A 12,627-nucleotide genomic window follows, 5' to 3' on the forward strand; every position below is an offset into this window, starting at 1 on the left:
GGCTTTTGCTGCCGAACTGCGTAGGCTAGATAAGGATCTGTCTCTGAGGGCAATCCTTAATTTTTTCCAGTTTAAAAGGAAGGGATCTTGGTTTTACTTGATCCCCTTACAGCCTTTTAGGGCCTTCTGCAAAACCAAGTGGCCGAAATGGCAAAACCGTTTCTTTTTTTATAATAGGACTTCGGCTCCGGGCTTTCCTTGGAGAAGGCCGAAGTCCGTGATTCCCCATCCTCGGTTAGAACCGTTGGCCGAGCTCGAGGGCGAGCTCAATAAGATTCCTATGATTAGGAAACAGTATTCGGAAACTGAGCTCGTCAAGGGCGACCTCGTGTTCAATATCTCGTCTTCGGACGAAGAGGCCGAGGGTGAGGATTTCTCTTTATCTTTATGCTCTACTGCTTTAACGAAGAAAACTAACCTTGTTTTCTTGCTTTTTGGCAGTGTTCATGCTGAATAAGGCTATCCGAAAGTCCTCCGAGCTTGAGGAGCCGGAGAAAGAGAAGGCTACCAGCTCGGCGCCTGATGCCGAGAAGAATCCGAAGAGGCAAAAGACCTCTTCGGGTCCAAAGAAGCCGGAGTCGACTTCGGCAAGTAGGAAGGGGAGGACCCAGAAGCCCCCGAGAGCGCCAGAGAAAGACGTGGTCTTGGCGCCTCCTTCGGAGCATATCTGTGAGCCATTTTTATGGCCCACGGACTTCGCCGAGGTGAATTGTCTTCTTGATTCTTTGGCCTGGCTTCTGTCCTGTATTTTTGGTGCCCTCTGTTGACTTTTTTCCTTATCCATTTTCAGAGGAACGATATGCTCTCCAAGCTCGTCGCCGTCGAACTCTCCAAAGCGTCCAATGACTATGCCGAGATGCAGAGGAAGTTGGCGGCTGCTTGTCATCGGGCCGAACAGGCTGAGGCTAAATTTGAGAAGGCCAGAGCTGCTAGGATTTCGGCCCAGGATGAAGCTCAGTTTGCCAAAAACCAGCTCGTCATCCAGCGAGAGCAGGCGAAGCGGAGCGATGCTGCTGCCGTGGTTGCCCAAGGGGAGGCTCTCCGTGTTTACACGGAGAAACTCTTTTTGAGCAGCCAGTTCTCGGCCTTTGTCGGTAGCCTGGTAAGGCTAATTGCCGATAAGGGCGAGCAGGGGGCCGATGTCGTGCTGCCTCTGTACAGCCGAGAGATAGCAGCTCGGCTTCAGAATCTGCCGCTCCTTGAGGAGCTCGCTTCATCCTCGGTCCTGCTTTCTGCAGACCGAGTCCGGAGTTGTCGAGCTGATCGGGACGAGAACCTGGAGGCTATCTTTGCCTCCGTGGGACCCGTTTCACCCGCTTCGACTTACAACGGAGAGGGTGAGGCCGAGCCGCTGGAGCGGGAGGCCGAAGTCGAGCGAGCCGGGCATCCGGAGAAGGAAGCCGATCAGGAGACGCAGCAGATCGGCTACGGTGGCGCCGAGCAGGCTGAGGAAAGCAAGGAGGCAGAGGCTGAAGCTGAAGCAGATGAGAAGGAAGCTGAACCTCACCGAGAAGGTGGAGACGAAGCTAGCGAAGTATGATTTCGTCTCCCTTCTCTTAGTTTAGTTTCTTCCTTTATGTAAAATGGCCTTGAAGCCCTCCTTGTATAGAAAAATTTTTTTCTTATGAATGAAAAAATTCTTCTTTCTGCTCTTGTGTCTTCGTATAGCCTTTCGTACTCTCTTACTCCTGTTGTGGTTTACTACCTGCTCGGTAAGCTGAAATGCCGAACTGACGTAGCTGCTTTGTATTCTTAACTCTCCAGGAGCTGGAGGTACTTCACTGGAAGCGGCTGTACTCTTCGGCTTTAGACGAAGCTGAGAAAAGAGCTATAGCCGATCAGACGAAGAATGACGAGCTTCTGGCTCGTTTGGTGAAGCTGGATGCCGATAATAAGGACTTAGAGTCCGATAAGAATGATCTGGAGGCCGAGCTGAATACGACCATTGCTGAGAGGACTGCGTACGAGGATTACATCCGTGTGCGCGGGGGAATGACCATATCAGATGTTCAGAGTCGAGTTGACGAACTGTGGGAGGAATATAATGTACTCCGGAGGAACAATGCGCTGGAGAGCTCGGCTTGCCAACAAGTCGTGACATCATTGCGGCGCTGGGCTTCTCGGTACAACATTGTTCTTTCTCGGCGCCCCTCCATAGAAAGATTCCTTCGGCATATCGTGCCAACAGATGCTCGCACTCCAGATCAAACCTTTGATTCACTTGCTCAAAACCGTACTCCAAGTCAGCAACGAACTCTGGAACAGCCGGAAACGTCAAGACGAGAACAGGCTGAAGTTCGTAGAGGAGCTGTGATTATGAGTGAGCAAGATCAACAACTGCTTCGTGAAGAGACTCTTCGCCGCCGAGGTGCTAGGGCTTCCCGGGCTCAGAGAAGAGGTGGCAGGTCGATTAGAGCATCTCGTCGACCTGCTTATTCTGCAGCTGCCTGGAACGCCCGAACTCAGCTTCACGAGGATTTTGTGAATAGATGGCTCAACTTTAGCAACCCTGGACAGTAGAATAGTCCTTTGTAATAGCGTAACGCCATCTTGTAGGGTAGCGGAGTTGTGTGCCGAACAAGATTTGAAAATGAAATTTTGTTTTTGTTTTCGCTTCTAACACTGTGTATTTACAGCTTAGCGAAAAAATTTCATCGTACTTGTCCTCGGTCTTATGAAGTAAACTTCTTTGACCGGACTTGTCTTTGGTCTGATGAAATAAACATCTTTGACCGGACTCGTCTTTGGTCTGATGAAATAAACATCTTTGACCGGACTCGTCTTTGGTCTGATGAAATAAACATCTTTGACCGGACTCGTCTTTGGTCTGATGAAATAAACATCTTTGACCGGACTCGTCTTTGGTCTGATGAAATAAACATCTTTGACCGGACTCGTCTTTGGTCTGATGAAATAAACATCTTTGACCGGACTCGTCTTTGGTCTGATGAAATAAACATCTTTGACCGGACTCGTCTTTGGTCTGATGAAATAAACATCTTTGACCGGACTCGTCTTTGTGTTCTAATTTGGCGATTTTCGTCGCCGGGATCGAACTTTCCCTTGTCCTAATTCGGCGAGTTTTATCGCGTGGATCGGACTTTCCCAGTTAACCGAAGTGGTCTTATGCAGTAAACCTCTTTGACTAGACATGGTCGTCCTCGGTCTTATGAGGTAAACTGCTTTGACCGAACTTGGTCGTCCTAATTCGGCGAGTTTTATCGCGTGGATTGGACTTTCCCTTGTCCTAATTCAGGCAAGTTTTATCGCGAGAATCGGACTTTTGTTGCAGTTCGTTTCAGACGAAGTGCTTGATTCTTAAGCAGAATTGTGGTCTTGTATCCTCTTTAGAAGCTTTGACACACAATCGTGGGCTTGTTGCAGCTCGTTTCAGACGAACTGCTTGTTTAAGCTGAATTGTGGTCTTGTATCCTCTTTAGAAGCTTTGACGCACAATCGTTGGCTTGTATGTTCTAAAAAGGGGATCAGCCTTTGAAGAACGAGATACCTCAGTTTTATTTGTAAGAGACGACACTCACATAGACAGACACAACGCACGTAGAGACAAGAACAAGTAAAAAACAAAGAAAACACATAAGACTGACTGACCGGACTGTCTCTTACAAATGGAACTTCTTGAGGTTGGAAACGTACCATGTTCGGGGTACTTGTGCTCCTGACGCGTGAGTCAATTTTTAAGACCCTTTGCCGAGGACTTCTGACACCCGATATGGACCTTCCTATGTGGGCTCGAGTTCGCCCAGCTTTTCTGCTCGGCTTACTTCGTTGTTTCTCAAGACGAGATCTCCCACTTGAAATTGCAGCTTCTTCACCCTTTGGTTGTAATACCGGGCTACTTGCTCCTTGTACTTGGCTGCTTTTAGGCAGGCCAATTCTCTTCTTTCTTCGGCAAGATCTAGTTCGGCTCTCAGTCCATCACCATTCATTTCTGAGGAGAAATTGAGTTCGGGGACTGGATATGCCGATCTCAACCGAATCACGGCTTCAGTGCCGTACACCATCGAGTTCGGCTCCGGTGTGACTTCGGCCATTTCGCCGGCCTCTGATTCCGGCTGCTGTGATTGCTATGCTTGATGGTGCCGAACTGATTGCTCGGCACTTTTAAGCGCAATCTGCGAACACACTTGCTCTTTTTCGATCACCTCGGATGACCGCTATCTCTCCTTTAGTGGAGAAGGTGTTCGGCGAGGATGCCTCTGATCGCTATGACCGGGCTTCTTTTTGTCTTCTCTGGATGAGCTGTCTAAAGACCGTTTTCGACGGTCTGCCTCATCGGCACGAGAAAACTTGTCCGCAATGTCCCACATCTCTTGAGCTGTTTGCGGACCGCACTCCACGAGCTTTCTGTAGAGAGCTCCGGGCAGGATTCCATTTTGGAATGCCGAAATGACAAGTAGATCATTGAGATTATCTACTTGTAGGCATTCCTTGTGGAATCTCGTCATAAAATCGCTGATCTTTTCGTCGCGACCTTGACGTATAGAAAGCAGCTGAGCCGAAGTGATCCGGGCTTCCGCTTTCTGAAAGAACCTCCTGTGGAAAGCATCCATTAGATCTCGGTAGGATCTAATGCTGCCTTGGGGGAGGCTATCGAACCACCTTCTTGCGTTCCCGATAAGCAGCTCGGGAAACAGCTTGCACATGTGGACCTCGTTGAGACCCTGGTTCGCCATGTTATATTGATAGCGTCCCAAGAAATCATGAGGATCCACGAGTCCGTCATAGGTCATCGACGGAGTTCGGTAGTTCTGTGGTAGGGAAGTTCGGGTAATATCGTCCGAGAACGGAGTCCTCAATGCTCCGTACATGGCGAACCCGACATTTCTTCGGTATGGAGGAGATGGAGTTCTCCTGTGATTCCGGTACCGAGGATTCTTTCTTCTGGAAGACATGATACTACTGCGGTAGTGACTGTCTCGTATGGAGGGAGAGAGAGAATCCGCCGTTTTCGCCTCCGGCTGCTTTTGGCTTCTCTGCAGGAAGGTTAAGAATTCCTCCTGCTTTTCAGCCAAAAACAGCTTGACAGCCCCGTTCAAATCGGGCTGCTGGGAAGACTCGGTGTGACGGCTTTTGGAGCGGCTTGTTCCTCCGCCATGAGAACTGGTGGTGGATTTATCCCTAGGCTGTTTTCCAGACCTATGGGATGGATTGGCTTCCTCCTGGTTCTCACGGGCAGGAATACGGGTACTCTGCGATCTGGTATGCATTTTTTGGGTTGAAAAAATGGTCAAAAATTCGCTTTATCACAAATTTGGTTCTCTGCTTCCCACAGACGGCGCCAGTGATGAATCCGCGAATTATTGATGTTAATAAATGCTGGTAGAGAATGAAGATTATGACACAGAATTTTACGTGGTTCGATTTACTGAGGTAAATCTACGTCCACGGGGAGAAATGGGGGCAGGTTTGTATTGCTTGATCTGCGAATTACAGCTTACAACACAGACTTGCTATATGATTATCTCTCTAGAGAGATTCTAACCCTTTTCTACCAGATCTAAGTTCTATTTATACATTGAACTAAGATCGTGGCTTACATCATCACTCTAGGTCGTGGATGTCGTGTAGGTCATGGCCTAAGATCGTGGCCTGAGTTGACGCCACGTGGTAGTGGGTGTGTTGGAAGTTGTGGAAATCCTGCATGGGTCCACTAACTCCTTGTTCGGTCGAATACTGAGACCGAACTGCTTTGGTTGCCGATCTGAGAGTAGAGCTTGACGCCGACCTGAGAGCAGAGCTTGATTGGTTGGCTTTTACCGAGCTGTAGGCTGAGGCCGAACTCTTTGGTAATGCCGAACTCATCCGAACTCTTTGGTCATGCCGAACTCATACTCTTCCTTGGGCTTCGGGCTGATGGGCCGTCATTGCTGTTGGGCTTGTTTAGTCCGTACCCCATCAAGAACCTATCAGTTTCAAACAACCATTACAATATAGTGCATATATACATACATTTGTATGAGGAGAAAGAGAGAGAAAGGTACCCTGAGAGTGTCCAAAGTCAATGAAACTGTGGTGGCACTTTCAAATTGGTGAAGCATCCTAACAAAATGAATGCGATGCCGATAATTGTACCAGGGTCTAGTCTCATGAATGTCTAAATAGACTTGCTCCAACATGGGGAGATTCACGGTTGCACACTCCCAAGCCCTATCAGACTCGTATCTAAAAGAGGTGAGCAAGGGAGTGTAAATCTCTTTCACTACGGAATGAGTGGTGATTTCAAGAACTCTAAGCTTTGGTGCCTTTATAACAAGGCCATAAATAAAAGAACCGATGAGAGTAAGCTTCTCCAGCTCGGGAAGGCCGGAAAAAGGCTCCATTTTGTTGTCTTTACCGTGGAAGCACAATTCAGTTTCAAGATAAAGGGTTTTCAAATTTGGTAAAGATAAGCGCCCGGGTACGTAAACATACGACTGCCGGAGGTCGAGCTCCCGCAGCGTCTTGCAGGATACAGGAAGCGTTAGTGAGCGATTGGTATGGACGCTGATGGATTGAACGTCGTGATTGATGGCGTAGAGCACGCATTCCTCCACAATTTCGTCCAAGAATTCGTCGTCGACTAGACTGTATCTAGGGACGTCGAGTGAGAGGTGAAAGTCGTGGACAGCGGCTGCGGAGTCACAGTGAGAGAGGCAGCGGGAGACCAAGTGAGAGAAGCGGATAGCTAAATCTTCTAAGTCGCAGACGTGGTGGCCGATGCAGCTCAAGTGGAAGCGGAGGTTGGGGACGAGACGCCATAGGTTTTTCCATCTATTGGAGAGAATCGTGGTTTTAGCGGCTTCAAATGTATCCATTTTACCCAGGATGAGTAGAAGAATATCATCAGGGAGTTGGCTCATCCGATCTCTCTCTCCCTCCATTGTTTAATTAATTTCCTGGAAGAAAGAATCAACTTTAGAAAAACAGTTATTTCGATTGATTGATTTGTAACAAAAATTTAATAATCCACAATCCAAAGTAAAATATGATCAAGATCCATGAACCTTAGGCGGACCGAGCGGCGGCGGCATGGGATGGAGAGGCGGCGGCGCGGTTTGAACGGTCTAAAGATGGAGAGGCGATCCGACAGTTTAGGAAAATTATAATTATAATGGGATTAAAAGAATAGTTATGTCAAAGTTATATTTTGTTTGGTTGTTACAAATCTCATAAATATTTCACTCCATAATTACGGGATTACATAATTAATTGATAATTATATATGGCAGTTATTAGATCCCATAAATATCTCATTCTTTTTAGTATTATTATAATTAATTGATAACATATTTACGTTAATTAGGATGAGACATCGTTAAATGAGCGATTCAATATAAATATCTACGCCTAAATTTAGGAATCCAGTATAAACCTGGAGAGTTAAATTTACGTCTTTCAATATGAGGTATCAACTTGAGATTAAAGAAAAGAAATCCTACATTACCTCTAACTTCATCAAATGCACTTTGATCAACTTCACAAACTTATACAAAATGCATGCTCATCTCATACTACTAAATTGTTGAAATATTAGACCACAACCTTCTAGAAACTAAGACGTACTAACATTATTTAAACAAGAAAACAAGTTTGAAATCACATAAAGCTAACTATCTTCAGCCAAGTTTGAAATCTTTCAAATGATTTGGTACTTTCCGCTCTCTCTTCGATCTTCGTCCCACAACAATTCCATCTTTCGAATCACCATCTGTCTTCTTAACTTCCTTCACCTATTAAAACCATCACATTTGAATAAGTTTCATGATTGAAACGATCATCAATTTTTTTTATTAAATGATACGACATTGCATAACATACCTTTGCATTATTAGATTTAGCTTCCTCCACCTATATTTAAAAGCATCATATTTAGCAAGTTTCTTGATTGAAATGATCATCATGACGTATGAAGATATACATAACATAACATAACATAACATACCATTGCATTAGATTTGGCTTCCTCGACCTATTAAAAGCACCATATTTAGTAAGTTTCTTGATTGACATGATCATCAGTTCGTATTAATTATTACATAACATAATTAACATACCTTTGCATTAGACTCGTCTTTGATCTTGTTGTACAGTCTATCGAGCTCCTCCTCTTTGCTCTTCATATTCGCCTCGGCTTCCTCCTTTACGATCTTGAGCTTCTCGAGCTCCTCCTGCATTTCTTGCACCTGTTTCTCCAAATCATAGTTCGCGATCTCTTCTCGGGTGGGGCTTGCCATAGCTGCCGTGGTGGTGGGATTTGACGCTTTTTTGCTTCTTCCTTTCTTCGTAGGCGCTGCTGCCAGCTCGGAGATATTAGGGTTTTCTTCTGTGGTAGCCATTGAAGAGACGGTGATGAATGAATTAGTAAAGAAGAGTACTGATTTATAAGAGAACTATTGATATGTTTGTTAGGATTTGATTTGATTTGATTTGTGATTTTTTATACATGGATTTATAATGTTTAGTCACATTTTTATGATGTATTTCAAATGGTTGTTAGGACTTTGTTTGATAGTTAGGATTTAATTTGATTTATTTCTTTTAGTGTATATAGCATTTTCCGTAACTCAATGAATATGTGTAGAAAGATATTAAGATATTAAAAAATAAATATAATTATTTTCTTATGTTATTGGTATCATAGTTCAAAAGTTCATCACACTTCACACACACAGCGTTATATTTTTGGAAGTAAATTTAGGCAAAGCTATAAGCATGTATACTTTTGAGAAAGTAGTAGTAGAGCAAAATAAATTACAAAAATAGGCCAAAATTTTCATTGAAAACTAAATTTTTTTTTAAAAATATTCAGCCTCCAATATACTACTCCAATCCCTCATGTCCAACTTCCAACTCCGCTGCCCCACACCCTATCATGCGCACCCTCTAAATCCATTGAAGACCTACTCTTCAACGATTTGCTCCTCAATCTCTCCGCGAATCCAAAGCTCGATAAAGATATAGTCCGTACCATTCTCAACAGCGAAATCGAGAAACTCAAATACAACTCCGGACAATTTTCGTATTTCGGCTATATGTTTAAGACAAAATATTATACTTTACTCATTCAATTTCAACAAGACAAAGGGAAAATAGTTGATTAAGAAATTCAATGTCTTAATCTCTGTCCGTATAATTAGAATCTGACTCGCCATATTTTTCATAGTAATTGTCTATGTCGAAAATTTGTTCAACAACAATCACATTAGGAGGAAACTCCACCTCACTATACAAAGTCCCCATCAAATAGTTCATTACTCCTTGAAATACTGTGCGAATTCATGTTGGGAAATGGGGGAGGAGGAGTTTGCTCAAAGGAACCACCATCATCACGGAAGGACAACACGGATTCGAGATGAAGGGTTTTCAAATTCGGTAAAGATAAGCGTCCAGGTACAAAAACAAACCACGAGTGCCCGAGCTTGAGCTCCCGGAGCGTCTTACAGGAGAGAAACGCTTTAGTGTGCGTTTGGCGTGGAGGCGGAGCCGCGATTGATGGCGTAGAGCACGCATTCCTCCACGAAGTCTAGGGACGTCGAATGAGAGGTGGAAGTCGTGGACAGCGGCTGCGGAGTCACGGTGAGAGAGGCAGCGGGAGAGCATGTTAAAGAAGCGGATGATTAAATCTTTAAACTCAAAGACGTAGTGTAGTGGAAGCGGAGGCTGGGGAGGAGACGCCACAGGTTTTTCCATCTATGGGAGAGAATTGTGGTTTTAGCTTAGCGGCTTCAAATGTGTCGATTTTATCGAGGATGAGTAGAACAATATCATCAGGGAGTTGGCTCATTTTGTCTTCCTCTTCCTCTTCCTCCATTGTTTAATTAAATTCCTGGAAGAAATAACCAAGTTTAGAAAAATAGAGTAAATATTGATTTGTAACGAAAATTTAATAACATGATAGATTGAGTAAAGATGAATGAACCTTAGGCGGACACGTCGGCGGCGGCCCTAATTTTGAGAAAGCGACGACATGGGATGGAGAGGCGATCCGAAACTTTAGGAAAATTATAATTATAACTATAATAATAATGGGATTAAAAGAATAGTTATGTCAATTTATATTTTTTGGTTGTTACAATTTCCACGATTATATTGCAGCAAAAAATTGCGGGATATTTCATTCCATAATTACGGGATTACATAATTAATTGATAATTATATTCTTTTCATATTAGTATTAATTGATAACACGTTTACGTTAATTAGGATGAGACATGAATGAGGGCTTATGGGTGACTGCAAACGTGGCAATTGAATTATGGTGGGGCCCTAAATATTTTGTCTCATGGGTCCCTCAATATTTAATTTCAATTTCGCTCTAAAATATTCATCCTGTGTCATTCACAGTTTCACACAGTGTGGTTATGGTGGGGCCCTCAATATTTTCTCTCAGTTCGTCTTAAACCTTGCGACCAAGTTCTTTTCAAATGATTTGGTAGTTTCCACTCTCTTTTCGATCTTCGACCCACAACAATTACATCTTTCGAATCACCATCTGTCTTCTTAACTTCCTTCACCTATTAAAACCATCACATTCAAATAAGTTTCATAATTGAAATGATCATCAATTCTTTTTTATCAACTGATACATTACACAATGTACCTTCGCATTAGATTTAACTTCCTCCACCTATTAAAATGATAATATTTAGTAATTTTCTTGATCAAAATGATCATTAGTATATATGATATACATAAAATAACATAAGCATACCTTTGCATTAGATTTGGCTTCCTAGCTCTACCTATTAAAAGCATCATATTTAGTAAGTTTCTTGAATGAAATGATCATCAGTTCATATGAATTATATACATAACATACCATTGCTTTAGATTTGGCTTCCTCTACCTATTAAAAGCATCATATTTGGTAAGTTTCTTGAATGAAATGATCATCAGCTCATATGAATTATATAAATAACATAACATAACATACCATTGCATTAGATTTGGCTTCCTCTACCTATTAACAGCATCATATTTAGTTAGTTTCTTGATTGTAATGATCATCAATTCGTTTGAATTAGGGATGTCAGTATAGCCCGCAACCCATGGGCTGACCCAAATAGCTCGCCAAATTAATAGGGTTAGGGTTGAAAATTTATAGCCCGATAAAATTAAAACCCGATTAGCCCGCACCCGATTAACCCGCAACCCGTTAGGACCAGACCCAAAACCCGATAAAATTTCTATTATTCTATTTTTTACTCCTAATTCAACACTTCATAGATTAATTTTATAACATAGATAACTAAAAAATTTTCAATTTTATATTAAATATACAAATTATATATTTAATTTTTATTAATATAATAATTGATAAATAAATTAAAAACTTCAAATTCACTAAAAAAATTATTTAAAATTCTAAAACATGAATTAAAATTTCACGAAATATCTCAAATATTAGTATTTACTCATGTTTATGATTGAGTTTAAGCATATATCTCAAATTTATCATAATTAATTATTTTATATTATAGAAATATAACTACTTTTCATCATTATTTATTAGTTTGACCGCATGTTAATATCACCAGTAGCAACCCGATAAACCCGCTGGGCTAGCCCAAAACCCGAGCGTTAGGATTAGGGTTGAACTTTTATAACCTGAAAGAAATCACAACCCGACTAACCCGCACCCAATTGACCTGCAACCCGAATAGGGTTGGCCCGACCCAATTGACATCCCTAGTTTGAATTATATGCATAACATAACATACCTTTGCATTAGACTCGTCTTTGATCTTGTTGTAAAGTCTATCGAGCTCCTCCTCTTTGCTCTTCATATTCGCCTCGGCTCCTTTACGATCTTGAGCTTCTCGAGCTCCTCCTCCATTTCTTGGACCTGTTTCTCCAAATCATAGTTCGCGATCTCTTCTCGGGTGGGGCTTGCCATAGCCATTGAAGAGATTTGTGATGAACGAATTAGTAAAGAAGAGTACTGATTTATACGAGAACTCTTAAAGAAATAAGTTTGTATTTTCTTGTGTATTTGACCTTGCTCATCATCTAGTATTTATAGGTATATTTGAGACTCTTCATGTACAACAATCAATGGAGTTTGGAACTATAGGGACTCTACAATAATGAATGTACCCTAGGAATTCCACTATCATACATAGTGTGCGGCCATTTATTTCTTATCTTTCCAACAAGAACTATTGATATGTTTGTTGGGATTTGATTTAAATTGTGATTTTTTACGCATGGTTTAAAATGTTTAGTCACATTTTTATGATTTATATGGTTGTTAGGACTTTGTTTGACAGTTAGGATTTATTTATGATGAGGGAATTGACAGCAGATTTTAGGAGTTGTTTTGTGGTTAAGTGGAAAGAGAAAAAAATAATATATTTATATCAATGTGAGAGAGAAATTTTAGAAGATGTTGTTTTGTGTGTCAAGTGGAAAGAGAAAATAATATATTTTTATTAATGTGAGAGAGAAATTTTTCGCTCCGGTTCCACCTTGCCTGCTTCCGCCTCAAATTTGAACCTAATTTCGTTCATATCCGCTCTGAGTTTGTTTCCCAATTGCTCTCTCACTGCGACGCGACGCCACAGCCACCATCCACGACTTCCACCTCTCATTCCACCACAACGGGATGTATCGTACAAGGTTGACAGG

At 42.3% G+C, this 12,627-nt stretch overlaps 2 protein-coding genes across 2 annotated transcripts; both read right to left on the reverse strand.

Annotated features, from left to right (window-relative positions):
* Nucleotides 1-5,933: 5,933 nt before the first annotated feature.
* Nucleotides 5,934-6,881, reverse strand: LOC121784463 (F-box/FBD/LRR-repeat protein At3g51530-like). Its single transcript, XM_042182596.1, has one exon. It carries the CDS (start codon nt 6,879-6,881, stop codon nt 5,934-5,936), a length of 948 nt encoding a protein of 315 aa, XP_042038530.1.
* Nucleotides 6,882-7,439: 558 nt separating this feature from the next.
* On the reverse strand, nt 7,440-8,335 carry LOC121784554. The gene is made up of 4 exons (XM_042182716.1): nt 8,055-8,335; nt 7,943-7,969; nt 7,819-7,848; nt 7,440-7,730 (listed from the first exon to the last, which is right to left on the reverse strand). The coding sequence occupies exons 1-4, from the start codon at nt 8,232-8,234 to the stop codon at nt 7,617-7,619; spliced, it is 351 nt and encodes a 116-aa protein (XP_042038650.1). The 5' UTR covers nt 8,235-8,335; the 3' UTR covers nt 7,440-7,616.
* Nucleotides 8,336-12,627: the final 4,292 nt, after the last annotated feature.

This window comes from Salvia splendens, chromosome 21 (genome assembly GCF_004379255.2).
Source record: "Salvia splendens isolate huo1 chromosome 21, SspV2, whole genome shotgun sequence".
Classification (NCBI taxonomy): Eukaryota; Viridiplantae; Streptophyta; class Magnoliopsida; order Lamiales; family Lamiaceae; genus Salvia; species Salvia splendens.